The sequence below is a fragment of the Meleagris gallopavo genome, chromosome 2 (genome assembly GCF_905368555.1).
Source record: "Meleagris gallopavo chromosome 2, MGAL_WU_HG_1.1, whole genome shotgun sequence".
Lineage (NCBI taxonomy): Eukaryota > Metazoa > Chordata > Aves > Galliformes > Phasianidae > Meleagris > Meleagris gallopavo.
The window spans coordinates 37,782,929-37,810,799 of NC_139405.1; the positions used below are offsets into that span (position 1 = coordinate 37,782,929).

General features: G+C 42.4%; 1 protein-coding gene across 3 annotated transcripts in view; it reads right to left on the reverse strand.

The window, feature by feature from the left end:
* SLC35F3 (solute carrier family 35 member F3) overlaps window positions 1-27,871 on the reverse strand; it is a 148,149-nt gene that overhangs the window by 24,328 nt on the left and 95,950 nt on the right. For 2 of the 3 annotated variants that reach the window (XM_085219717.1, XM_085219716.1), the window contains exon 3: window positions 9,403-9,727. In XM_085219717.1, the coding sequence (XP_085075843.1) occupies window positions 9,403-9,727 (325 nt within the window). Of the gene's footprint in view, window positions 1-9,402; window positions 9,728-26,366; window positions 26,804-27,871 lie in introns of those variants that run through there. The other variant, XM_085219718.1, reaches the window with a different exon arrangement.

Sequence of the window (27,871 nt, forward strand, 5' to 3'; positions counted from 1 at the left end):
TTTCTAAGCATGCACTAACCACTCCTTTGGGATGCTCCTGTTTTTCAGGTTCCTGAGAGCTCAGCCACACACTGTTAGAAATCTTCTCCCTTGTTCTAGAATCTCACACATGTTGTTTGAAGCCGCCTAGTTCCTTCTCCAGTCCACACATGACTTAACTGATTTTCATTGCATTCCACTACCATTATCCCTTTTACACAAGAGTCCTTCTCTAGAGGGAACAGTGAAAAATTATTTGCTTATTTTAAATTAGTAAAAACACCGCATATTAATACAGTTTTAAAAAAATTTTAATAAAAGATAACTAATCAAATCAACATGCTCTTGTCAAAAGACAGACAAATATTTAAGGCAGCTTTCATAGAAAGGGGCGAACAGCAGCAGAAGGGCTACCATTCATGCCAAGGCATGAATACACGTAGTTTTGGGATTTCTATTGCATCTTTTAGTATCCTGCCTCTGAAGTACACAAACTTAAATAATGATATTTGTCTCATTATATGCAGATCACTAACCTTTAACAGAACAAAGAAATAGATATGATGAAACTCTGCACTCATCATGTGAGCTCAGAAACCTGTCATCATCAGGACAAGAAACCTCCACAGGTTGCATCAACCAGAATTACAACCTGATGTTCAGGATACCCTGGAGAGATGTCTAACAGCAGCACCATTTGTAAGATGGCAGAAACATCAGACAGAATTACAGAGCTGTAACTTCATTTTTATTCAAGGTACTCCTACCTTGAATAAAAGTATTGAGAGTTTTTGGCTATTTAGTGTGCTATTTAATAGGAGAGTTTTTCACAGCTGAAGAATTTTCTTTCTGTCCTTGAAAATCTATATGTACTCCAGCTGAAAGCATAAAAAGCCAGACTAGTGAAGAAAACTGTAGTTTCAGTGCAGAAAAAGCAGCATGTAATTTTCAAAAGATACAGAGAAGCAAATTAAGGAGAAAAAAGAGTATTAAATGGAAAGAAAAAAAAAGTAAGATGCTTTTTAGAGGCAGTGCAAATACAAATGCCAGATGACGTATAGAAAAGTTCTACTGTAGTAAATGGGCCCAGGCTCACATTATCTAAGGACACTCAATGTCCTACAAGAAGGTTAATGCTGAGAGGACATTCACAATGACATGATGTCCTCAAGTTTAGCATTTAGCACCTGCTGAAAGAAACAGGAGATGTCATCCTTCATTTAGTCTTCCATAGGCCCATTCACCCTGTGGGAGTCTGAACTTTTTACTGGTGCAGTGGAAGGTTTTCAAAGTTATGAAGGAAATGCTGCAGGAGTCTCTATGTACTGGCAAAATAAGCAGCTTAAGCAAAGAGATAAGTAACCATCCAGCTCCAAAGAGAAGGAACGTGGTTTGGAAATTAAAAAACCATAAGCAGCTAAAACCAACTTAACAGTCAGGGACATGGGGAAGAAGGGATGGATAATAAGGCCACAGTGGACTTGATTAGTATAGGCTTACTGAGTACAAGAGACCAACATGACATAGTGATGACTGTGAGACTATGAAGTAAGTGAGTCTCTTTCCTTTAAACACACAGAGCAATAGCCCTGACTGACAAACAAACAACAATGGATTTTGTTCACTTTCTCAATTTCCCAGCAGATTTTCTGGCAGGAATCTACCACTTGGATAGGTGTTTCAGTACTGGAAAACACAGAAATCGTTGTCTATGCTCTTGCATACCTATCAAGCCTGTTTACCCACCACTCATATCTTACCAATGTTTCCCTAAAAAAAAAAAAAAAAAAAAAAAAAAAAAAAAAAAAAAAAAAAAAAAAAAAAACTATGGATGTTCGTGGACTATAATATTTAACTGCCTGACAGGGTTTTTCAAGGTCTGACACCCTGTTCATAGATGCTTATGTTATTGTTAACCTTCACCTTCGGCTGTTTCTCCAGCTAGAGCTCTGACTAACAAACAAGAGTGGCCAGACCCCTCAGCCCCTGCCCTAACAGGATCTTGAGCCAGGTACTTGTGAATTTATACGAGGCTGCCTTTTAATACAAACACAAATAATTCTGGGAAATCTGGACACAGTCCATAACCACTAGGCAGCTGGACAAAAAGGATTTTTCCACTTCTCTAGTGCTGCCAGCCTCAAAACACTTCTCACACTGTATCATCCATCTTTATTGAGAGCTGTTAATTACAGCTACAAAGTCTGTTACCATACAGACACTTTCCCTTTTTAAAACAGCTTTAAAGGTAGCAGCCTTCAAGATATTTTGACACAGATCTGGACTGAAAAAAACCCTAAACTTCCTTACCACTTCCTCCTGAGCTGCTTTGTTTTTGTTGCTGTTATAAACAACGTGGTGGAACCTGTGTAGGATAACCTTTGTTTAATGAGTTTGTACTCTGGGTATCAAGGTGCTTGATACAATGACTGAGGTAAAGTGCTGGAGGTTGGGCAGGGAGGAGAAGACCTCTGGGTTCCCTCCAGCTCTGCTGCTTTTAGTTCCACAATCTCAGTCAAAGAAGAGGGGTCAGCATAGGTAGAATCAGCATATTTACCCTTGAGTTCTCCTGAGAAAAGCCCTAGAAACACAGAAGTTTGTAGCTTACTTTCCTAACCAGAGAGTTAGTTAAAGAAGCACTCTTTGCCTGAAGTTTAACTGCTGACCAGGGGTCATCCAGTGCTGCAGGACTCTCTTTTCCAAGCAAAAGTCATTATATAAACATATTGTTTCATAGCACATGCCCTGCCTTTCAGCAGTAAGAATTACTTCTGTTTCTAGTCTTTGCCTCAAGCACCATTACCTCACAGGAAGCATACAATAAAATTATTGTGAAGAGACAGGAGGTAAGACAAAAATATGGAACAAGCCTAATTTACTGGACACCACTTAATGGAATCATCCTTGGAACCATTTCACAAGCCAGGATCATGATTAAAGAACATGTACTTCTCCTGATCAGGCAGTACGCAGTTTTTATTCTTGCTTAGCATTCCACAGAAGTCTAAACAGGACAGTTGACCACCAACAAGTGATCTCCAAAAGATGACAAGCCTTTTGATTAAGGGAAAAATTTTCACCAGGCATGAATGTTAGGCTCTTTACAGAACATCACAGCCAGAAATACAAATGCAACCTCCAAGTATATCTTCAGAAACTTGGAGACCAAATCACAAATTATCACTGTAATGCTATAATGTGATGGAAAGTAGAGCAATTGTAGCAGGGTAGCACTATCCTAGGCTGATCCTAGGCTGCAGCAAATGAGAACAAACCCAAATACAACAGTCATAGATGTAAAAACAAAGGAAGAAAAACTACTTACCTTTAGAAGACCTGAGGTAGATAGGGATCTCCAGAAAGATACCCTTCCCTCCCCTGCCAGCCCTTAAATAAGGTCTGGGGAGGGGTGGATCCTGGCTCCAGCCCTTCTGGTCACTCAGGTACATTGCTTGCACCTGAGCTCCCCTGGGTTAGCCTTGCCTTGCTCAATCACTAGTTCAGGCCTTAGCATTTCCACTACAATCAGATTCCTAAAAAGTTCTTGCCAAGACTAAGACACAAGCCTTCAAAAGCAGCACTGACTACCTAAATAGAAAATAGCTGCAAAAGTTTGGGTAAGTTTAGAAAGGGTGGTAAGCACAACAATGTCTCTTTATGCACCTAATAGCAACATTGTGAGAATAACCTCCAGAAAAGTTAGGGCACAGGTGCTGATTTTGGGGAAGTTCTGCCAGCCACACACATCATCAGATCGGTGTGGGTACTGAGCTCTCACACCATATGCTTGAGGAGCAGAAAAACTACCACCCTGAACTTGGGTCCAGGAGAAGCTTCTTAAACTCTCCAATAGAAAACATTAAGAGCAGTGCCACTTCAAATCCAAACAGGCAACTAACTCAGAGATGCTGGAGGGCTCTCACCAGCAACAAACAGACTTTTTCTCTGCCTATCTTGTTGTTTACCTCATCTCTCCTTTGCATCGCCTCATGTTTCCATCTCCTCTTTGGGTATTTGCTCTCCCTGTGCATTTTGGAGGAAATTGGGCATCCAGCTCCTAGCTGGCAATGCTGGCATATGCATTGTGGCACTGAGGAGGCAGCTGTGGCCAATTTCCTAGCTAATCTAGTCCCTAATACTGTCTTGTGCATAGAAAAAACTCACACAAAGAAGATAGTATAGAAATATTCTGGAACTAGAGGACGATGTATTTCCTCCAGAATGGGCAGCTCAGAGCATAGTTTTGACAGCTGGATGAGAAAATTTTGTTTCAGAAGCTACAAAGAGCAAGAAACCATGGCCTGCCCAAAGAGGTGGTAGAGTCGCCGTCCCTGGCAGTGTTCAAGAGGCATCTGGATGAGGAGCTACGAGACATGGGTTAGTGGCTTGTGGTAGCAATGGTAATGGGAGGACGGTTGGACTAGATGATCTTGCAGGCCCTTTCAAACCTTGTGATTCTATGATTAACTACTAATCACCTAAGAAAACAAGTTTCCCCCAGGAAAAAGCTGAAACGATGCTTTGAATGATAACCTGGCAATAAGACAACCAAGCTGCATCATGACAAGACAGCAGCTAGGAGCCACCTCCAGGGTGTCACACTAACCCTACTGCCCACTGTGATACATGGAATTTTCAAAAGGAAAGGGACAGCAGCTGCTACAGTTTTCATCAGGAAGGGTAATTCCTTAGCTTTGAGAAATGGAAGTTGATAACAGCAACACTTTTAGCTCTGTGGCTTATGCTTCAGCTGAACTAAGCCCAAATCAGTACCCGTGACTTAGCTTGACTCTGTATGCACAGCAAGTTGGACAGCCAGTGGATGACCATCAATACTGCTCCTACCTCAGACATCACATTGTTCCAGAAGGAGTTTTTACTTCTGCTACATGGTCAATAGTACAATTTGGCCTTGTTTTCACCCAAAAGCCCTGGAAAAAGCGCAGTTTTTTTTACTGCAGAGAAGCACTGAAAACAACATGAGAAGTGATACAATTGCCTGCTGATAAAACATCATCAACAATTCAGATACCTGCAGCAGATACATAGATGACTGAGTATGATAAACCTATTCAACAATAAACTTTTAATTAGTTGTTTCAATCCCAAACACACACTTAAGCTCTGACAGACTGTCACAAAGATCAAAACAATATAAATTGCAGCTACCCCTGATTTGTATCTAACTCAGGCAAGAATTAGATGCTGTACCTTCTAACTTCGAGTTCTCTTTGGATGTTGGTTTTTTTTCCCCAGAAAGCTAAAGGAAACTTGAATAGTAAAATTATTTTATTTTGAGGAACACAAAGTAAATAAGTATTATTTTAAGTCTCATGAAGTGAATTAGAGAAATAAAGTTTATAAACTGTAGTTTTTTGAAAGAAAACATGCTTCATTTGGTGACATTTGCTAAAAACACTTGTATTCACCATGCCTTGATGCTTTTTTAGTTTATTTATGACTTTGCTAATGTGGTCTGCTTCGGTGGTGATGCTCCCACCTAAGTAGTAATATAAATCAGTAGGACTCCAAAAGTCAACCACACTAGAACATTTAAATGCTGTTGGGTAAGTGAGACGCATGAATACAAAATGCTGAGAATGAATAGTAAAAATGTAGCCAGCCACATCAAATCAGGCTCTGACCTTCTTCGTTTGTAAAACTGCATCATGCCCAGGTGATACCAGCACCTGTTGGGCCAGGTTCTCTGTCTGCTGCAGAAGAGGAGGACAGTGAGTCAGGATTGAACTAAGAGACCTGGAATTACTGGGAATGCTGGGCTACTGCCTCATCTCCTCCATGCTAGCAGAAATGCATGTGAAACACATTGAAAAACTGACTCATATTCTCCTGGTTATCATGTGAAGCCACAGCACTGATTGCATCTGGCCACTGAAGAACCAAGTCTCAATTCTGAACACTTATGTAGCTCAATCAGAAGTGATTCTTGTGAAGTTAATGTTGGTAAATTAGCATACACAAGACCTGCCATGCTAGTCCCTTTCCATTACTGCTCTCAGTATTTTGGTTCCATTCCAAAGAATAACTATACTTCTATACCCTCAATTTTTTCCTTCTTTTCAAACAACAATACTCAAATCCAGAAAGATCAGAGGCAGTAGTTTGGGGTAGCATAGAGACAAAACTGTGATTCAGTGAAAAGGAACACATCAAGACATGCTCAAATGTGGCTGTGGATCAGTACAGGTATGTGTGATGATTCTTTCACTCACCTCACACATCCCCTGCATTCAAAGTTGTTGAAGAGATTTAGTTTTAGCTTCTGGTGCTTTCTTTAACCCCAACGCTTTATGAAGTAATAATTAAGACCTCAATAATAAACAATTACATAAATAATCATACAGACCATTGCAGAAAGTCTGCCCTTTACATCTCAAAAACCTTCAGATAAAACTGTATCATCAAAATAAACAGGCATTCTGAAGTATTCTCTTGCTAAAACGGGAACAGAATCCTCAACTATTCACCTAGCTGGCACACAGACTGCATCTTTACAAAGGTATGTTTTCTTCTGCCTGGAGAGACACAAAGCTAAATAAGGTTTTATACGGATTTTATTTGCATCTTCCATGCACACAAGAAGCTTTAAGCTCTAGTGCTTTTAATTTATGCTACCTCATAAATTAATAATGTAAGTATGATGGAGGGCGGCCCATCAGATTAAATCTGTCATTTTATAAAGCAGTTTGGAAGCAAGAAGCATGAAGTCAAGATGAAATACTCTTAAATGATCCATTAGGTGCATAAATCATTACATATGTTATTTCTGGACTGGACAACAGTTGAAATTAACGATAATTTGCTTGCACAAGAAGTGAAAGAGTAGTGATGACCCTGCAGTGCTCTCCTGAGGCCTGCTAGAATTTCCTGGGTCATCTCCCAAGGCAAAGAGTGCACAGCACGCCTGGCAGCAAGCATGGGACAAACTGTCCAGGATCAATATACATTTGGGCACAACTCTTGAATTCGATGGAGCTGCACAGGAAGCCTGCATCAGTTTGTATGTGAATGCAGGTATTTTGGCTTGCCTTAATTCAACCTCAAAGGTAGGGAAGAGATTTTTTGTTGGGCTCCGCTAGCTGGATACAATTTGGACAGTTGCAACATTGCTTCAGTGAAATCAGGAGCGACTCTCAGTGCTGCAGACACAACTGGTATGTCTATTGGTGCTCTCACAGGATAGTACTTACCGTGTAACTACTTACTACTACTTACTGAGGTGACTTAGATGTCATATTTCTACCTTCTCCGACTACCTGCTCTTCATTTATCTCATTGCAAATTCCTGCCAGAGGGTTTAGATATGTAGATTATAAAATACATGAATGTGGAAGATAAAAGTAGCAGATGATTGAGGAGGTTTTTTGTTAGTTCCCCATCAGAACTATTAACTGTCCAGTGCCTCCCTAACAAGTCTGGCTGTGCTGGAACACAAGCTTTTCTGAAGATGGTCATGCCTCACAGACCTATCAAGTCTCCAGATAGTTGCATACACAAATACAGGGAATAACTAGGAGGTGATTCTAGAGCCCAGAGCCTGACTTATATGCAAGTGAGATCTCAGCCAAAATGGAGTAGGAAGGTGAAAAATACAGCAGTTCTTTGTGCAGCACCACTGAAAGGCCTTAATTCGGATAACTACACTACATAAACACATGGTAGGCGACAGTTCTCCTTCTGAAGCTCTGCCTCATCCAGATAGCAGAAAGAAACAGGTCTACAGAGACTTGCTCAAAACCACAAAACAAACCTGCAGTAAAGCTAAGAAACAAAGCCAAATCTCCAAATACCCATCTACCCCAACAGCAATAAAAATCCTGCAAATTCCCTCTAGTCAGTCTACTACTCAGATTCACAAATGCACATTCTTCACAAAGCCTGCTGCAGGCTGATTAGTAATGATGTCCCCTGTATTCCAAAAAGGCTGCAGGGCTTGCACCTGCTCTTCGACTCAGTCATAACTTAATTAAATGGAAGACATAAAGCTACCAGCTGTATCAACTAACTGCAGCAAGGAGGAGTATAATACCAGGGATATGTTGAACCTCAGCCGCCCTCCACCCCAGAATTCATCAGTATTTAAAACATTGTTTGAGCACAATTAGAAAGAAAAATACAGGCTAACCAAAGAAAACAAAATGTAGCTGTTTGGGACTAACATTCTTTACTGTTCCTAGATTCAGGTGTTGCTTTTTCTACTCTCCATTCCTCTTGCATCTCTGAAGCCTATATGTCTGCTATGGAGTTAATGACAAACACAAGCTGAAGAACAAAGTGCAGGCAAGGTGGCATCTTATAAAAACATCTTTAGAACTGCTGGGTTCTGTTCTACAAACATCAGTGTTAAGTTCCTCTATCTGCAGCTGCCTCAATAATTTAGAACAGAAGGAATATACAACTAAAGCTAAGAAACACAATTTCAACATTAATAATCTTAACCCTACTAATAAGAGGTATAAAAGAACTAAGTACCCTGAATTCTTACATGTTTCCTGTAGTGAGTTTCTTTCCCACTGCTGCTTAGCTGGAAGCTGAGAAACGTGTACTTCATACTGTTTATTTTCTAAGCTACTTCATTAAAAAAGCTGTGAGTCCCACTGTGTAACAGAAGGGAAAAATGTTGTTCACATCCTTTCATGTATCAGGGAGGCTCTGACACAGGACGTCCTGATGGCTGATTCATCCCATCTGTCCCAGATGCCTTTTTTAAGCCAAAAGAAGATGAAATGAAGGAGCGCTCACCAAGAGGCGGTCCTTTCAAGCAGCATCCTCAGTCCCTCATGGAGGATGGGCACTCAGGGCTTTCCGTGAGTGCTTCAGGCTCTGTGGGTTTGGCATGCTGTGAAGATAAGGTGTGCTGAAGACAAAATGTTGTTCTTGGTTATGACTGTGCTTCCTCCCGGAAATAAACAAAACTGCTCCAGTTTAACTGGGATCACAGTCTGGACTTAGATGTTGGGGCAAAATGCCAGGAAAATACTGCAATGCCTTTTACTTGACTATTTGAGGCACTGCACGAATCCTGATTTTTGGAAAGAGTTTTCTTAGCTTACTCAAGAGATTGCCATGAAAGTCAGCTGCAAGGTAGAGGAAGAAGATACTGATAAAAAAAATGATGGACACAGGAGTTTGAACAGAAAACTCTTGAGAAGTAATTACAGGAAATGCAGACTTCCATTAACTGAACTCTATATATTTTAAATAAACCCAGTTTTGGAGTCAAACTGTATTAAGAATAATAACAACATCTAGCACATGACGGAATTAATTCAGAACACCTTTCAACAAACCTGAGGAGGCAAGCAAACGCAGGTTCAATCTAATGAACGAAAAATCTGCTTAGGGGCAGAGCACCATGCAAGAGCCACAGGAAAAAAAAACAAAACACAAAAGCTCTCATACCTGTACCTCTGCTTCGGAGACTGCTTTTCAGCTGACTTAAAAACATGTCCAAGATAATACAAAGGAAAGAATAAAAAGTTCCAGTTTGTTGCAAACCACGTTAGAGTGAAGGGCGCATCAAATTTCTTAAAGGTCAGTTTTGCTAGCTGGGTTGAGCCTGACCAGGATGAGCAGACACCCAAGACCACGGCCACACCCCAGAAAATTTTCTTGAGTTGCGTCACGGAGCATTTCCAGCAACAGCGGCTCACCCTTCCACCTCCTTCTGCCCCGGCTTGCATCTGTGCTTCAGCTGGGGCTGGGGACTCCCGGGAGCGCTCATCCCCTGGGGAGAAGAAAACACAAGGCTTACTAGGGAGGTCCAGGCAACGCTTCAGTTTTCACACCCTGGGCCCTTCTGAAGTCAGGTGGAGCTTTACCAGCAAAACAAACAAACAGTAACAACAGAAAACAAAACAAAACAAAACAAAACAAAAAACCCAAACCAGATCTTGCCACAAAATGCCATTCTTTTTTAGATCATTGCAAGACCTCTGGTTCAACTGAGGCATAGTTAGAACGTAAATAGTAATTATCACCTCTAGATTTAGGAGCGGCTGAGTAAATGGAGATTAAAATTGCATGTTGTTCTGATGTACATAGAAAGATTAAACACATCACTTAAAACTGATGCTATTAGGGTGCATAAATGAATAAAAAATATGGATTTGAGTGTAAGGAAGCAGCAAAGGAGACTACAACAACACTTGAAATTGTTACTGCCTTGGAAAATATGGAACTGGGCAGCTTATGCAATATAATGGCTCTTCAGGAAGAGGAAGGACACAGTGTGTTTCATCTCACAGTTAAGCATGACCACCACCATGTATGTTCTGTGATTCACGCTGAACTTGGATCATCAAGCATTTCAGCGGTCTCCAGTTCTCCTGAGGCTGTGTAGCCCAGTGGCAAAAATCAGACCAGGCCACAGGCTGCCCTAGGAGCATCTCAGACTAGGCCGCCCTTGTGTTTTGCAGCGCTAGCTCTACACCAAACACAACATAGCACATTAAATTCAACATACCCCTCAGGATTCTGCCCGAAAGCTCAGTTTCACACACACCTTACTGCTGATCCCAGCACGCAGCATACCAAAGCAGAGGAGGTTCTCAGGACACACCTCAGAACTCACCATCCCAATCACAGGCACTGCACAAACCAGGCGACACTTTTCAAGATGTCACCTGCTGTATTTCTGGTTTCAAATCAACTGCATGACAGCCATGAAACATAAGCCTCCACTTGGCTTATGTTTCTCAAAACGTGCCTCTTTGGCACTGGGTTTAATAATGATTCCTCTTCTAAGAAAGCCTTGCCCCTTTACTTATCTCCTTAAACATGAGTTGTTAGAACCTTCCTATCTTACCACTATCAGCAGGCACCGTATCTAGGTTGTGACTGAATGATTAACACTAAGCTAGGTGTTTCGATTCCTCCTGAGATCTAAAGGCGCTGGCAGACCTCAGCAGCAGACCATTGTCTTTAGGGAATGTAAATTAATCTCATTAAACAGCTGCTGAAGCTGACAGTCACCTGCATGCTACATTCAGCAGGGATTTCTCTTAAAGGGTGATTTCAGTTCAGTTGGTCCATCCATTTTAAGAAGAAATAACAGAAATTCATGCTGAAATTCAGTAGTCTACAACTTCAAAAGATCCAAAGGTCATTGAGTGTTTTGAAAAGCAGAAAAAGAAATCTAAGTACAGCAAGGATACTGAGAGACTACATTGCCAAACATTTATATATTTTCAAAGTAGACTAAAAGAGATCTGCATACAGAAGTCCTTCCTTATGCTGGTGGCAATTGGTGTTGGGAATGGACAATCTTTTAAAAAATTTTATTGCAGGTTAATCTAAATTTGTATTTACCTAAGCTGATAAATTACCAAAGAAAAGGTTTATTCTAATGGATAAGCATATTTAATTATTCCTTTATCCACAAGACATTTATGATCTAAGAGTATCATTAGTTCATCTAGTACAGTTGTAAAACTACTTTTGTAACACAAAAAAACTGTGGCCTCTGATATCTTGAGATCTAAGAAAAACATACAGCAGCAACAGAATAAACATCTAGATTACTGTTGGTGTTTGAGTGGTTTTAAAGTGATAGGATGTTGCTGATCTCTGCACTTCAGCTTTCTACAGAAGATTGTGTGGGCAGCTTCTCATATAATGAGAGATAAATCAGCAAGCCAACAAATTATCCAAAGTTAACACAGTATTGTGTTCAACATACAGCGGGAAGCTTACAAGCTACCTGCTAAGCATCAGAAGTGAGAAATGAAATAAGGCTGAATATGAAGCTCTAGCTCATTCAAAAGCATTTTAATGCACTTTCTTTACACTACTTATAATGAATGCCTCTTTCCCTGCATTTTCCCTGCACAGATTGGTCAGGGTTCATTTGCTCTACAATGGTACAATCATTTCAACTGCACCAAATGGTGAAGGTGCCAGCACCTTCTTTACTGTCCACCACACAAGCCCTACAATGACAACTGAATTTTTAATTTCCCCTCAAGCTTTTCTAACGGGCACTGTCACTGTAAGACCAAACTGTGAGACTTCACACACATTTATGAACACTCATGGGAATGCTTCCCAAGGAGGACAGCTGGGCACCACAAAAAGGAAACCAGGAAGGCCACTGATGTCATCTATCAGGACTTCAGAAAGGCCTTTGACGATCTCACATAACATTATTCTCTCCAAATTAGAAAGATACGGATTTGATGAGTGGACTGTTTGATAGATGGTTGCAAGATCATACCCAGAGAGTGGTGGTCAATGGTCCAATGTCTGGATGGAGATTAGTGACAAGTGGTGTTCCCCAGGGGTCAGTAGTGGGACTGATGCTCTTTCATATCTTCATCAATGACACTGAGTGCACCCTCAGCTTATTTGTGGATGACCAAGCTGTGTGGTGCGGTTGATATGTCCAAGGGACAGGATGCCATCCAGAGAGACCTAGACAGGCTTCAGCAGTGGGCCCAGGTGAACCTCATAATGTTCAATAAATCCAAGTAGAAGGTATTGTACCTGGGTTGTGGCAATCATCACTATCAGTACAAGCTGGGGGATATAGGGATGGAGCATAGCCCTGCTGAAAAGGACTTGAGGGCACTGGTGGAGGCAAGATGGACGAGCCAGCCATGTGCCTTCAGAGCACAGAAAGCCAACTGTATCCTGGGCTGCATCAAAAGAAGTATGGCCAGCAGGGCTAGGGAAGTGATCCTGCCCCTCTACTCTGTGCTGGTGATACCTCACCTGGCGTACTGTGTCCAGATGTGGAGTCCTCAGAACAGGAGAGACCTGCTACAGCACGTCTAGAGGAATGCCACAAAAATGATTCAAGGGATGAAAAATCTCCCCCGTGAGGACTGGCTGAGAGAGGGGCTGTTCAGCCTGGAGAAGAGAAAGCTTCAGGGAGACCTGAGAGTGGCCTTTCAGTATCTAAAGCAGATTATAAGAAAGAAGGAAACAGACTTTTTAGCAAGGTCTGTTCCGATAGGACAAGGGGAAACGGTTTCAAACTTAAAAGAGGGTAGATTTAGACTGCATATAAGCAACAGTATTCTACAAAAGGGTGGGGAGGTGCTGGAACAGATTACACAGAGATGTGGTGGATGCTCTGTCCTTGGAGATATTAAAGGCCAGGCTGGAGGGGGCTCCGAGCAACCTGATCTAGCTTTAGGTGTCCCTGTTCTTTGCAGAGGAGTTGGACTAGATGATGTTTAATGGTCTCTTCCAACTGAAACAACTCTAGATTCCATAATTCTAAAGCAGGGTGAGATTTACTGCGCTGAGGACTTGCCTGCTGGCTGGCACGCATGACATCCAGAGTTGTAGCTCTCTTGCCCAGTCCCTGGGTTCCCGCGGAGAAAGTTTCCCTCACCAAAGTCACAGGTGCACAGATGGGGTGACCAAACCCTCAACATGGATGAGAAGCTTCTCATCCTATTTGTAACACTGCATAAGGGCCAGCTGGCACTAGATTCTATGGTAATTTAAAAATGCTAAAATGGCTTTTTCAGAATGGATGAGGCAGGACTTTGAAGAATTTTATTTCTGGACATGTTCCTCCAGACTTCCTGTGTTTCTTCCTTTGCCCTTTGCAGCACACTGCTCTGTATGCTTCTGTATCCCCAAAAAGAGTAAATCGAGATGCTGAGATGGATCAAAAATGCCTATCATGCTTTTACTAAATTTAGCTTTTCATTCTCCCTTTTGTTCATTCATTTTCCTGTTTCATAAATCTCAACTGGAACCATTCCCCGCTCCCTCCCTTTCAGCCTAGCAACTGAAGGAAGTCACCTACAGTGCTGCTGTCAATGTCATTTCCCACTGGGATATACAACCTCAGAAAACAGCCATTCTCCATTTCCTCCATTAAGGGTGAGACTTCTTTCAGTAAGTCCATAAACCTGTGGTAGGGACATCTACACCTGAGCTAGTGAACCCCTGCTTCTGGCTGAGTTTAGGGAGAAATCAGGCACCGGAATGCACAGCTTATCCTACATATGCCTTTGGTGAAATGCCCTTTATCACTGACTACAGTTGCTTCCTTGCATTATGTTAAGAGAAAAGTCACTCAGTGGTGGTATCACCTTTAAGCAGCCTGTCCAGTTCACTTCAAAAATCTTACACCTCTCTTAATGACTTAAGACTCCTGTGCACAGCTTGCCAGTTAAACATTTACCATAGGGCCATAATGTACCATGCTACCTTTGTTAAACATGTGATACTGACAGAAACCATGGGTGGCGTTCAACTTACCAGTCTGAGACATCTGCTGTGCAGATTCGTGTATCTGAGACAGTCATTTACACATTCTGCATAGTCAGTAGACAAAAGAAAAGACATTTCCACAGCACGATTTATCTCATCTTAAAGGAAATGACAAAACAAGCCAGATGAATCACCCTCTCCAAGTGCTTGTTTCTCTCCACTAGCCCTAAACAGGCTGAGGTGGTAAGCTCAGAATTGACTAGTGTAGGTGACTGAGTGAAGTCCCACCTCCCTACCACGGCTGTCAGGCATCAAGAGTAAAGCCACACAGATAGAGCGTGGCAGGCTCTGAGCTAGGCAGATATATATATGTATACAGTTGTCAGCAGTGAACTGCTTTAGCTGTTCCAACTCATCAGCAAATGACTGAAAGAAGTACTATAAAAGCACAGTGTGCTTTTGCCAGCCCTTCAGAGACACTAAGAACAGACTAAGGTCCTGTCTATTAGGGACTGAAAGATGTGCCCAATGGTTATGTACAGCTCCACCAGCTTCCCCAGGCTATGAACGTGCTTGAATGTAAGCATAATGTAAGCATATTATTAAACAGCTCTTTGAGTCAGGCTTCTGAAAGATCTTTGAAAGAAGGAAGAATCCTCGCAGGTCTCTGACAACTACAACTGAGCCATCCTCAAGGCATTTGTTTTTTGCTAGTCTCTTAAATGTTTTGTAGCTGTTTGGGCATTGCACAAAACAAGACTGTAAAGCTTGCAAAAGTATTGCTTGCTTATAATAAATAAGGGAGAAGGAGCTGAGACACAATCCTGTAACACAGCACCTGATCCTCAGAGTGGTTAGGAGCTTTAGAAGCATGTGATGTGCAGGGGGATCAGAGCTGGATGCTACACAAGGTATATCTGCACAACCTTGGCTCCTATGTGGCCTCCTCTTCATCCAGTAACATGAAGAGATCAGTGGGAAATAGCTCAAAAATTACCATTTACCAACATACCTAAAAACATACAATGACTTCTGATGGTGATGTTCTGGACAGAGATTACTATTGTCTCATTGCAGACTCTCAAACTCCTTCAAGTATTTTTATCCCATTTCCACCTACCACAGTAGCTATGCATTATTTAGCTGTCCAGGATTTTTGAACTAAGCTGCTAAAAACAGCTGAGGCATCATCCTATAAAGAGAAGAATAAGTGCCAAATCCACAAAATAATGTCTCTAATTGCCACTATCTGTCTAAATCTGAAATGTTGACAGTGTCGCCAAGGCATTTTCTTCACAGTTGGTGAGGTTAAAGAGTGAGGTCTCAGGGCATGGATGTCCAACCTTTTGGCTTGTCTGGGCTGCACTGAACGAAGAGGAAATTTTCTTGGGCTGCATATATGTAAGTCACTCTGAAGTAATGCCTCCTATTTACTTTCATGGAAACTACAACAGGTGCAATGAGCACAGTAACTGTTTGATAGAGCAAATTCTCAGCTGCAAAACACTACTTTTCTACACAATCACCACCATTAGCTATGTTTTTTCACTGGTGATGAACAAGAGCCTGCATGCCATGCTTGTAACAATGTGCACCAGTAGAGGTGACCCACAGTTTTTGTCACCGCTGCTGAAATGCACCACCCACTATCAAACTGTGCTCACATCCACTGTTCGGTCTCTATCAATACTCAGCAAGCATCAATGAATGCCAAGGCATGCAACATTTTCTGCATGAAGGAATTCAATTCCACACCTTTGCTTCATACCCACTTCCATGTCAGACACCGTTCCATCAGACAGCCCTTCTGCTGCCATCTGTCACACAGCAACAACATGTAATAGAATGTTGGCAGGAAGGTTCAACTTCTACTGCCATACCACCAACATCTGCCTCTGGCACTGTGGGCCAACGTGATAAAATAAGAGGCATTATTTTTGGAGCATCTCTTGGAAAATATATAGTTAATATGTATAAGTAACAGAACTTATTTTATATCCGGGAGCTCTCAAGGTGTTCATCAGAGATTTCTGATGAAATTTTACTATTCCTGTGCTTCATCCTTCAAAATAGTTGCTTGCAAATGTATGCACTGCAAGAGAGCAACAGCACGAATAAGGCGTGACTGCGAAGTGAGGGACATTTCTCTCTAGTAAGAGAGACCTTACAAAAGTCTGATAAAGAAAAATGATCAAATTTTTTCTTTGAATTGAATATATGACTGCAACTCAATACATTCAATTTGAAAATCTGCAGGTCATTTATTTATGCCAGTGAAAAGTCTAGAGGTCAAGATGTATGAGTAGTGGCTGAGGGCCCTGGGTGTGCTCATCACAGAGCAGAAGAGATGAGGGGAGGTCTGATGGCGGCTGCAGCTCTTCACAGGAAGCGCAGGGGCAGCGCTGAGCTCTGCTCTGTGTGACAGTGACAGGGCCCGAGGGAACGGCATGGAGCTGTGTCAGGGGAGGGCAGTGGGGGTTGGGGACAGGTGCTGCACCAGAGGGCGGTGGGCATGGAATGGGCTGCACAGGGCTGTGGGCACGGCCCCGAGTGCTGAAGTTCGGGCAGTGCTTTCAGAAGTCAGGTTTGAATTCTGGGTGGTGCTATGTGGAGCTGGGAGTTGGGTTCAATGATCCTCATGGGTCTCTTCCAGCTCACGATACTCTATTATTATGTTTGAAGTAATCACTGGAACAAACCTAAAATACCACTTTTTCCTTCTCTGGGCAAATGACCTCCCCACTTAATGCTTTCCCAAGGAACAAGGGCATATTCTAGTTCAAGCAGACGAGCTTTGCTGATAGCTGGCTCCCCCGGCCTTGGCAGGGGTGCACAGAAGGGCACTTTCTGGAGCAGATGGGCTCCATCTTCCTCCTAGCTGGGGAGCTGCCACAGCTGCAACGGTGCTTAATGCACTGAGCCACGGAAGAGGAGCACACACTCTCTGCCTCTTTTTGAAAGACAAAGTTCAGTCATTTAGCTGCCAACTCAACTGTGAAACAGAGCAGTAAGTATTAGAATGAGCAATAGTGAGGAACAAACATCCTAGCATAACATAAAGCCATACTCAATGCTTATTAGGCGTCTGCTCAGTGGTACCCACTGGACAGGCTAGATCACTCAACCCAGAGCCTTCCTGGTGTCTGTGGGTGGGAGTTGACATTGATGAAGGAGATGGAGTTTAACTTTCTAGGTTTTTAAAAGGCTTCTGACAAAAAATCCAAACAACAAATCCAAAAAAAATCCCATAAATCTCATACAACTCCAAAGGGTTGTACAGAAAATAAGCAGCAGCCAGGGAAAGTGCTGGAATAGACCAAAGGCTCAGTTCAAGATGGGAAACCAGGAAGGAGTGAAAAAAGCAATGGAGGGAAGTGACTGAAACTCTACAGACGTCAGCTATGGGACCTGCACTCTTCAATGTAATTATAGGTAGCAAGGGGGCAAGTGATGAGCTAACAATTTCCTAATGAAATGAACTTATCCAAGACTGTAGGATAATTGATGGAATGACCGCGTAATAAAATGGGGGATGCAGAAGCAAGCATACTAACACAGAGGTGCAGGTGGGAGTACAAGAACCATGTGCTACATACACAGCAGATGGGCTATAGCCCATCTACCACAAGGAATCCTGAGCTCTTCCCAGGCTGTTCCACAGAAAAGGCAACTTACTGTTCAGGAGCAGACAAAAACTGCAAATTAACTGCTAACAATTATTAGGAGCAAAGCAGAAAACAGAGCAAAAAGTTGTTTCCTACAACCAGGGAAATTTCAGCTGTCAGTGCACCCACAGAGCAAGAGATGCATCTCAGGCTAGAAATACACCTTCCTAATCAATTCCACCAAGTTGGAAACAGCACCAGATGGACCTCTGGTCAGGCCCCATATGGTGACTGTTTGTGTGCTTGTTGAGGAAATTGCTCTTGGCTTCCTAAGGGGAAGCTGTGAGTTCATGTGGGTGCTTGGCAGATAAGGCTTTAAGGCTTAGTGCTTAGGTTTGTCTATGCACTTTATCCCAACCTCCTTATTGTGGTAGATCCTAAAGGTCTAAGAGATTGGTATTACTTTTTTTTTTTTTTTTTTTAATGAATACTAATTGATGCAGTATTATGGAAAAATGACAAAGCCTCAGAAATCTTTGTAAATACAGTTTTTAAATGAGAATATTTGGTCAAAATGGCATTGCATGTGTGGACTTTTAGATAATATTTAAGAAACTGTAGAAGTTTAATGTAGTATCTAAATACTTTTACAGTAACAGATTACTTAGTTTGATCATAGAATAGCATGACTATAGTATGAATAGATCAATACATGAGGAAATAAAAAAAAAAAAATCACAGTAGAATTAATTTAAAGAGAAAAAACAGGGTATTTAACTATTAGGCCAGAAGGTTTGAATTTGCTTGAGGTCATGGCATAAATTCCAAGATGGATGCAAGTACCTGTAAATGGTGAACTTTGCATGAGCACCAATTCAAAGCAAGATAATTACAAACTGAGTTCAGACTCTCTTTTGCTATTGGAATTTATTATATAAATTAATTAATTAAACAAAAAGACATGTTAGGATAATGTATGTGGAATATTTAAATTTATCTAATTATCTCACCTTAATTTCAACAGGACAAGAAATTGGTCTGTTGGCTTGCATGCAGTCAAGCCTCTTGACTGTGAAATTACGTTTCCCATATTTCTGGACCACCCATATAACTTATCTTGTGCCAAATAGGCACAAGTTGATTCTAAAAGATGCTACTAAATCTTTAAATACTACTCACATTTATAGTATTTTCTATCACTAATTATAATCATATATTAATTCTTGGTATATTCTATGTCAAATATTATACCTGAGCTTACTAAGAGTTGTAATCAAATAGCATATCTGCACATATTTGTTGAAAATATGCTAAATTTTCCTGCTTAGCATATATATTTCTTTCTTCCTCTGTCAAATACTTAGGCAAGACTCTGCGAAATCTATATTTTAATTCCCACTAGTGATACAGAGAGAGCTGATAAATTATCAACTTTACACTGCAGCAATTTGGACTGTAATCCATTTAATTTATCCTCAGAGGCAACTGCTTAGAAATTCTATTAAAATTGTGGCATTCAAATGAGCCTCATTAAAACATGATATTCCACTTTGAATGTTATAGAGAGGGGAGTTCCCCTAAATATCATCCTTTTTATTATTAAGCAGAATGCATGACTGGGGTCCAGAGTGAAAATGGACAATAGTGGGTGCTTATTATAGTCCACTGTAGTACTAGAATGTAGCACCTGTGAACGGAACGGACATAAAGAATAATCCTGATTATGACATATATATTCATGATATTATGGAAAAATATATTTTATCATTATTCTACATTTCCTTCCTGAATCAAAACTGAAATTGGGAGTTTTGCTATTTATTTTGAAATCAACATCTTTGTGGAAGCAGAACTTCCATTAGAACAAAAATAAGTCATGACCAAAATGGGATTCTGTGCAAACATGAATTGGAGGGTATGCAAATTTCATTCTAACCAAGGTTTAAGTGATGGTTTAAGTGCCTGTTCTGGTAAAGAAACAAGACTGTACTCTCCACAGTAAACTGCTCTATTAACAAGTCAGCAGTTTGAGTGCCACATCTTTCCGAGCAAGGTTTTATTCCAAGGAAATCCAACTACTTAAACTGATATGAATACTACATTTATATCAGTACATATATACAGTTATTACATTAAGAGGTAAGTGAATTCATACTGATTGGTATGAATTCAGGCTATGATGGCTGCGGTTTATAAAAAAATGGGATAGTCTTATGTCTCTCTTACATAGCTTTCCAAAATTCTGAGCTACATGGTGTTCAGGTATACAGTTTTATATACAAGACTTTTTCACTGTCCATTAGTCCCTTACATACTGAATTCTAAGTCCAGTTAATTGATCTCTTAGGAGATAAAGGGTTAATCTGCTCCTGAACTTAAAATATGATGCTTCTTTAGTCCCAACTTAAGAACAAGATACTTGGAGCATCTCTTCTTCGTCAACTAATAATCAGATATAAGAGTGGACTTGACACAGATCTGAGTGCGCTCACAACAATTAAGGAAACATGCATATATCCATGGAATTCTGCACATAATTTGCTGCTCACTGATCTACCAGAAGAAATAAAAGGATGCCTCCTCACTTCTAACCAGCAAGCTCAGCCAAGCTGGGTCTTCTTTGACAACAAAGCAAGACTTGGCTAGACTCATGTTGGCATGAAGAAACTTAGTGCAACTCTGAGTAAAAACAATACTAAATGCAAGTATCCCAGTTCCCATTTTCTTCCTGATAGATACCCCTTCCTCTTTTCAATAAGAGAAGCTTTTGCAACCTTCTATTGTTTTAATCAGATACAGAAGACATACTTTTTAGACATAAATACAATGCTACCCTTGCTGAAAGATGAACTAGGGAATCTGAGGTGATTGTAGAGGAGCCATATCCTGATATATTTCCTCACTTCAGTACTCTCCATGACTGAATTACAAGGTTTGAGGGACTCACGGGTTTTTCATCTGAGGAGTTTGTTATTTGGCCAGAAATAGTGATACTCAGAAAAACTATTACTGTTACTTGAAGAAGAGTCAACATACAACTTCTGTATAATCAAACAGTGCTAGGTTCCATGATGAAATTTATGCCTCAGGAAGGATTCTCAAAATTTCAAGCCTAGGTTCCTCTGCATTATGACAAATTAGACCAGATTCAAGTTCCTGGAACAAAGCTGTTAACAACAGAGGTGGCACCTGGCTTCTCCAGTACACAGTGCCAACAAAATTCGTGGGCATCTCTGCCTGAAAGCAAGCCACCTCTGCACTGCTAAGAACACCTTGTTTCCTTTTGCCTTTGATCTAATGCTGCAATGACTGCCAGCAAAACTCAGCAATGATTACAAAGTAAATCTACTCTCTTATTGGCCAAATTTCTTCCTCTGCAGGATGCTGTCCAGGTCTGCAGTGGCATTTCACAGTTTATAATTAACAAAGATTAACTGGGCTTTAGATTAAAGGTTGATGGTACGCCAGCCAAGTTGAGAGAACCACTTTAGTGGGTAAGTGAATGTGCTGTGCTCAGTATAATGGGCTAAGACATCTACAATATAAATGCTACTACATTTGTGCCCTGTAACTGGGAAATGGCTGGGAAATATCTGTTGAGCGATCATAGAAGTTTATGTCTAACTTCTAGTCTTTTCTGAACTCCAGCCCTCATACTGAAGTGTTTCTGTGCTACATACCCTTCTGTCTGTAGTTATCTCCCATTATGAAAAGAGGGGCAATATTTTCTTCTACAAAAATTATCAAAAGGGGACACAACACATGATGCACGCTGGTAACAATTACATAGTTATTTCTAACTAGTTCTTTTTCCACCTTCTTATGAAAGAAATCTATAATTAAACAGATGGATTAGTAATCTGCTTATTTTTTGTGATCAAATGTCTAGATGATTTCAAGATGACTAGAAAATGCACCTTGCTCCATTTAGAGATGTGAAATGCAATGGTCTGTGAAAATCTGAGATTATCCAATGGTTGCTATTCTTACGTTCTGTCACTGTAAATGAAAATATTGTTTGTCCATATGTAAATATATTGGTTCATTTCAGCCACTAAAGTAAGGCAGCTTGGATAAGTCTTTAATAATTTACTTTCTGCTTCATGATGTATTAAGGCTCCTGCTCTAGCATTCGTTCAGTAACATCAGCATTTTACATTCTTTTTTATTTTTGTATCATTTGGGGAGGAGACATACAATGCAGAAGTAATGAGTCACCTCTAAACCTATAGCTCATGATTTTGCACAGGCAAGATGGTATAGAAAACGACGAGTGGGACATGATCAAAGATGAGCTGGCAGGAATCCCCAGTGAGTAAGCCTAGCACAGCTCAGAGAAGCTCATTTTGAGACTGTTTAAAGACTAGGAAAGCACTGCGCCATGTGGGAAGGGTGCCAAGTGTTATGAAACAAGAAACTCCTCACTCCTTTGGAACAAGATCTTGGATATCTGCTCAAATACACTGTTGTATTAACTGAAGATATTGCAGTGTATAGGAAAAATGGGCAAAAGTTTACATGGGATGAATTTAGAATAGAGTGCAATTACTGCCTATACACACTTACCATACAGTACAGTATGGATGTGAAAGAGGGTGCCCCTTTTCCATCAGAGGAGTAAGTTACATTGACTTTACTTTGGGCTTTACCCAGAGCACATGCTGACAGGTACAGTGGAGAAGCAGACATGCTAGAAATTACAACCCCATTAATTTCCATACCTATATGCAAAGCCTCCCTCTGTTGTCACCATTAACTTCACCCCATACACTTAATCTCAACTCCAGCCAGGAGAGAGTGAAATCTGCTCCTACAACTGTGGAACAAACACAGGGTGGCTTCGATGGTCTCTACCCTTATCACAGATGTTTACATCAAAGACCCAGCTATTTTTTGTCTTCAGTGCAGGAAGATAGGCTGAACAAAAGCAGACATTATACAAATTAATTACTCCATGGGGGATCCAGCATGCATTCCTTTCAAAGGTCAGGTTGGTGGGGAAGCATGGGCAAACCTGCAGCCATGGCTGAACCACTGAATCACCAGCTTGCTTTTCCTTTCCCACTTCTATCTTCTAGAATTACATGAGCTCTGTATGCTTCTACAAAGTTTATTTCTCATATTAAAAAAAAGAGATCACTGGGCACAATTCTTGCTCAACAAATGCTTACTTCCAGGTGAAATTTTAATGGGGTCCATTTTAGTGCTCAAAGGAGGAACAAGCATTGTCAAATTGCCAAAACCTATAGATGACACCAACAGAACGCTGCTAACAGCAGCATAGTATTTATGCAGAGATATATTTATGCAGCATTTTAATTCACTTTCTCAAAAAAGGAAATTAATTAGGAACATGCAGAAAATCATTAATTTCAGTAAAAGAAGTCCTCTGGCACCTTGACCACTGGGAGTGCCTTCCTGAAGCCACAGTACAAATTTGGGCCTGAGGTCAAACTTTTCCTGCCTTTTCGGTGACAAGATGCACTGCTCGTTTTTACATAAGTTGCTTCATTCTGCAGTTTCTTGGCTGCCCCATCTGCAAAATGAGGATAATTAGAATCATGTAGCTGAAGAAAGCATGCTGCCACTCATGGAGGTTTTTGCTGTGGTTGGGATCTTCAGCTTGCACTTGCTAAAGAAACCAAAAAGATTTATTACCAAAGTGATTACAGTGTTGATACATTTGTGATGAATTCCCTGCAGGCAGGAAATATATTAGAGGCCAAATTTATTTCCCATTTGTACTTGTAACAAATTTCCTGTAACTCCGGTGATGCAAACAAAGTTACTCCAAATGAGCTTGTGGCAGAATCTGGCTCCAAAGCAACTAAGTTTAGACATGCATGTGTAATAACAGAGAGGTATCATTTGCATTACAAGCAACTTCAAGTATCGCCAGTTCCTTTTCCTGACATTGCAGAAGAAATGTGCTACATGGGGAGGCTGCAATACCTTTCCGTTGGAGCCTGAGAATAAGGAGCTGTCCATGGGGACTAATTAAGAGGAGGATGGCTTTTCTCAAGTGAGGAGATTGATTGTCCTGGACCTTTTGATGATGGCATCACCTCTCTGGGAAACCCCAAGATGCAGAGCAGGGATGGAAATTTTTGCCTTCCAATGGAAGGGAAGACAATCCTCCAGGTACATGGAACTTTTATGTACAAAGATTATTAGAGCGGCCAGTTGGATAGGAACTGGTGATACAAACAATCAGCAGCAGGACAGACAAGCACAAAACAGGCACTGAGACTACACTTCTCAAAATATGAAGTGTGTGCAATGGTGCCAGGCACAGAAAACGCAGGGTATGGTTACTGCCTGCCTGAGTGATGCGTGGAGATACAGTTGCCTTTAAAAGTGCTAGTACAGCAGCTCAGTGCATACTGATGATTCAATCTCTGAAATAATTTGAAATGGCAGTCACGTTCCTGAAGGCGCACAAAGTCCTTATCTTCCTTTTCAAGTAAAGAAGCTACTGCACCACCAGGAGAATACAAGGGGAATGCCTGAAAGCCTTATAGCAATGCATATCAATGAAAGGCTCCTCTTTGCTAACTGTCCTCCAGATAAACATATTTCCTGTGGTTCTGCCAAGGGTCTTTGGTGGTACTTGATAGGGAAGAAAATAAGCATAACTATGAAGCAGAAGTTGTCTGCTACACCTTTGCAAAGGATGTCAGCTACAAAAGAAATCTGGCAACTCAAACCTTTGTCTGACGTACAGACTGAGCGAAGAAAGCTGTCCATCGTACGCCCACTGTCTCACTCTAGTCTATGACTACATCCTGGCTTTTTTATATGGCTCTAAGCACCAGGTGGCAAAATCAGTCAGTATTAATCTGAAATGAAATGTTGTCAATCTATTTAGAAAGAGAACTTCTCAAACAGTTCCAGTCAGTTTCATTAAAAGGAAATAAACAGCAAAGGAAACCCTTACCTGCTTCTATACAACCTCTGGTCTCCATGATAAACCATCAAAACAATTTAGATTTTGCCTTCAGCAATAACAGAAAGAAGAATCTAAACTAGAGAAGGAAAAGCCCAACTAGGTCAACAAAGTCCCTGGTGGGTGGTGATATGGTATCAGAGAGCTGGTGCGCACAGCAGACATGGACATGCTTGAAAAGATTCAATTCTGCAGCACTGGGAAAGGTTGCTCTGCTTCTGTGTCTATATAAGGTAGGTAATAAACTGTATTTGAACTGGTAGAAAAGCAGTATGACCCACATTTCAAAGCTAGAACCTAGTGGGTTATTATTATTTATGATTCATAAAGCTTGTGCAGTGCACCAAAAGAAAGGAAGCCATGCTTTCAGCTCTGAGGACCCTCCAATACAAATCTTGGGAGCAAAACTACTGGGCACCAGAGCTAACTGCAAGGGCTTTTAAAAATTATAATTACAGTGTAATGAAAATCAGACTTCTCCTTTCAGTCAGAAAATTTAGATCCATCCTCCTACCTTTATACCAGGAGGTTTTTATGCTGGGAGAATGCAACAGCTGCATTCTCCATGAACCAAAATCACAGCCCTCAGTGTGATTTTTCACTTTTCTTGCAGATTTTAGTTCCTTCCCTCCATCACCTTGGGCATTTTTGCATTTTCTTACTTTCTTCTCTACAGACAAATCACTACAAATTTTCTTTTTCTTTTCCCTTTAGTTTTTTGAGAACACTTTTTTTTCCCCTTCTTCATGATCTTTCCATGGAATCTCATATTGACATTTTACCCCATACTGTTCTTTCATTTTCTGTTTGGATTTCTTCTTCCCTTTCTATGCCACCTCTTGCTTGTCCCCATCTGCTTCTCCTCTTTCCATTCCTTTCAGCCAACCATTTTCATTTTCTCTCACTGACCTCATTCTCCCAGCCAGTTCTCACATCTCCCCATGGATCCCTCAAACCTGTTTGCTCTCCCTTCAGGAACAAAGCCCCACATCCACCCCTCAGGTGAACTCCTTATCTACACCTCCGAGTTCCTCCACTTTCCCTGGTCTATCTTACCTCTCTGCCCTCACTCACATCCCTTGCCTTGCTCTGGACATAGCCTACAGCTTTCTACATCAAACCACAGTTCCTCAAGCCAGGCCTCCCGCTCGTTATGCCCAGAGCTTCGGGGCACTCTGGACAGCCTTCCCGAGGTCTCCCGGCCCCTTTAAAGGTCTCGGAAGCCACCGGAGGTCCCACGGTTCCCGAGAGGCTGACAAGCCCACCCTGCTGCTGGGCTCGCAATGGCCATCCTGGCCATAGAGACCCAGCTGCTCCCCAGCGCGTGCCGGCGGGGCCACCAGGGCGAACACAGATGCCTGGACGAGGTTCTCGAAGGGGGTACAGCCCGAGGCTGCGTCCCCGTCCGCGTCCCTCCCGTGGAGTCAGCGCTCTCCAGCACCACTGCTCCCTCCTTCTTTCCCTCCCGTCGGTTCCCACCGGCAGGTGCTGCTCTGAGGCTCGGGACCCGCTCCCGGCGCCCTGGGCTCCGACGGCACGCGGGGGAGGAAAGAGCCGGGGCCGCGTTCGAGCAGATCGGGCATCGCCCGCCCGTCCCCCCTCACCCCGACCCCCCGCACCCCGGCCCCGTCCGGCGGCGTTACCTTCCACTTTGGTGAGGGTGAGCACGGGGCTGTTGCAGGCGCTGAGGGGGGCCACCCTGGCCGAGTGCTTCTTCATGGCGAGCCCGTCGCCGGCGGCAGCTCCCCGCCGCCCCGCGCCTACATCCTGGCGCCGCCGGAGCCCTCCTGGGCGGCGCTCCCGGCACGGCCCCGCGGCTGCCCGCCGGCTCCCGGCCCGCCGCCCTCTGCCGCAGCACCGGGCGGCGGCGGCAGCGGGGGCTGGGGCTCGCCCGCCCGCCCGCTGCCGCTCGGGGCTACTGCAAACCACACGTCACGGCGCGGCGCGCTCCCCCCAGCGCTCCCGGGGCCGCCCCCGGGTCGAGGGGGGGCGCGGCGGAGCCCCCGGCGGAGCGCGGCGGAGCCCGGGCGCACTGCGGCTGTGGACAGCGGTCCCGCAGCGGCCCGGCTCCGCGCCGCCCGGGGAGCGCCGCGGGGGCGAGCCGCCGGCTTCGGGGCTCCGCTCAGCCTACCTCCGGAGAAACCTCCAAACCGCTTTTATTTGCCCGTATTTCATCCCTCCCGCATGTTCCTTCAAAACCAAGCCCAGTCCCTATCCTGTGCCGATTTCCACCATCCTTTTCACTGCTGTTTCTGTTGGATGAGTGAGCTCGAAATTAATCATAGCGTCAAGATGAGATAGCACCGCTGATTTATCAATAATATTCCCACACTTACAGCAGCACACTCTGCAGCCCTCTTAGCACGGTGTAATAACTTCTTCTGGAGGCATTAAAAATGCTTCAGTACCTACACACAAATTAAATAAAATAGGAGATTTCACAACTGGATGGTGCTCAGGCGTAGCAGGCTGTTATGTGATGTTGTTTGTTTCTTCACCAGAAATTATTTTAAGACCCTCTCAGTCATGTTATACTACCAATTTGTGGTAGATTTCCCCTTCTGAAAGCATAGCCGGCATTAATTAGCAGGACTTAATGTAAGTGGATCCAGGAGAGTACACAATCTAATGAACGAATATGAAACATATAAAACAATCATACAGCTCTAAGCCAAGCGTCAGATTTTGCAAGATGCTGAGCACTCCTAGGGAGTTCTGCTATGGATATGAAAACACTCAGCACATCTGCCAGTTTCAAATATGAGATGTATCAGCAGACCAAGATGCAAATACTCAACAGTTCTCAAGACTTGGTCAAATTAAAATGTGCGTACTTTGCAAACAAGACCGGGCAGCCATCAATACTCCCCAAACATTCCAAAGTAGTTGTTAATTATACAAATATTTGCTCCAGAAAAGCAGCCCTGGCAGGCTGGTTAGCAAACTGTGGGAAAACACCACCGTCCTCCCGCAGGCTTAGTTCTATTTAGGATCTATAGCTTTCTTCGGGGATCACATCCAGACTGTTGGCCTGCAAAGGACTAATCTGTTGACCTGCAGGCAGACAGAGCCAAGGGGTTGCGTTATACTTCCTATGCTTCCTATGCATCAGCCTTTGGGATGAACTTTACCAGAACATCAGTAGGTT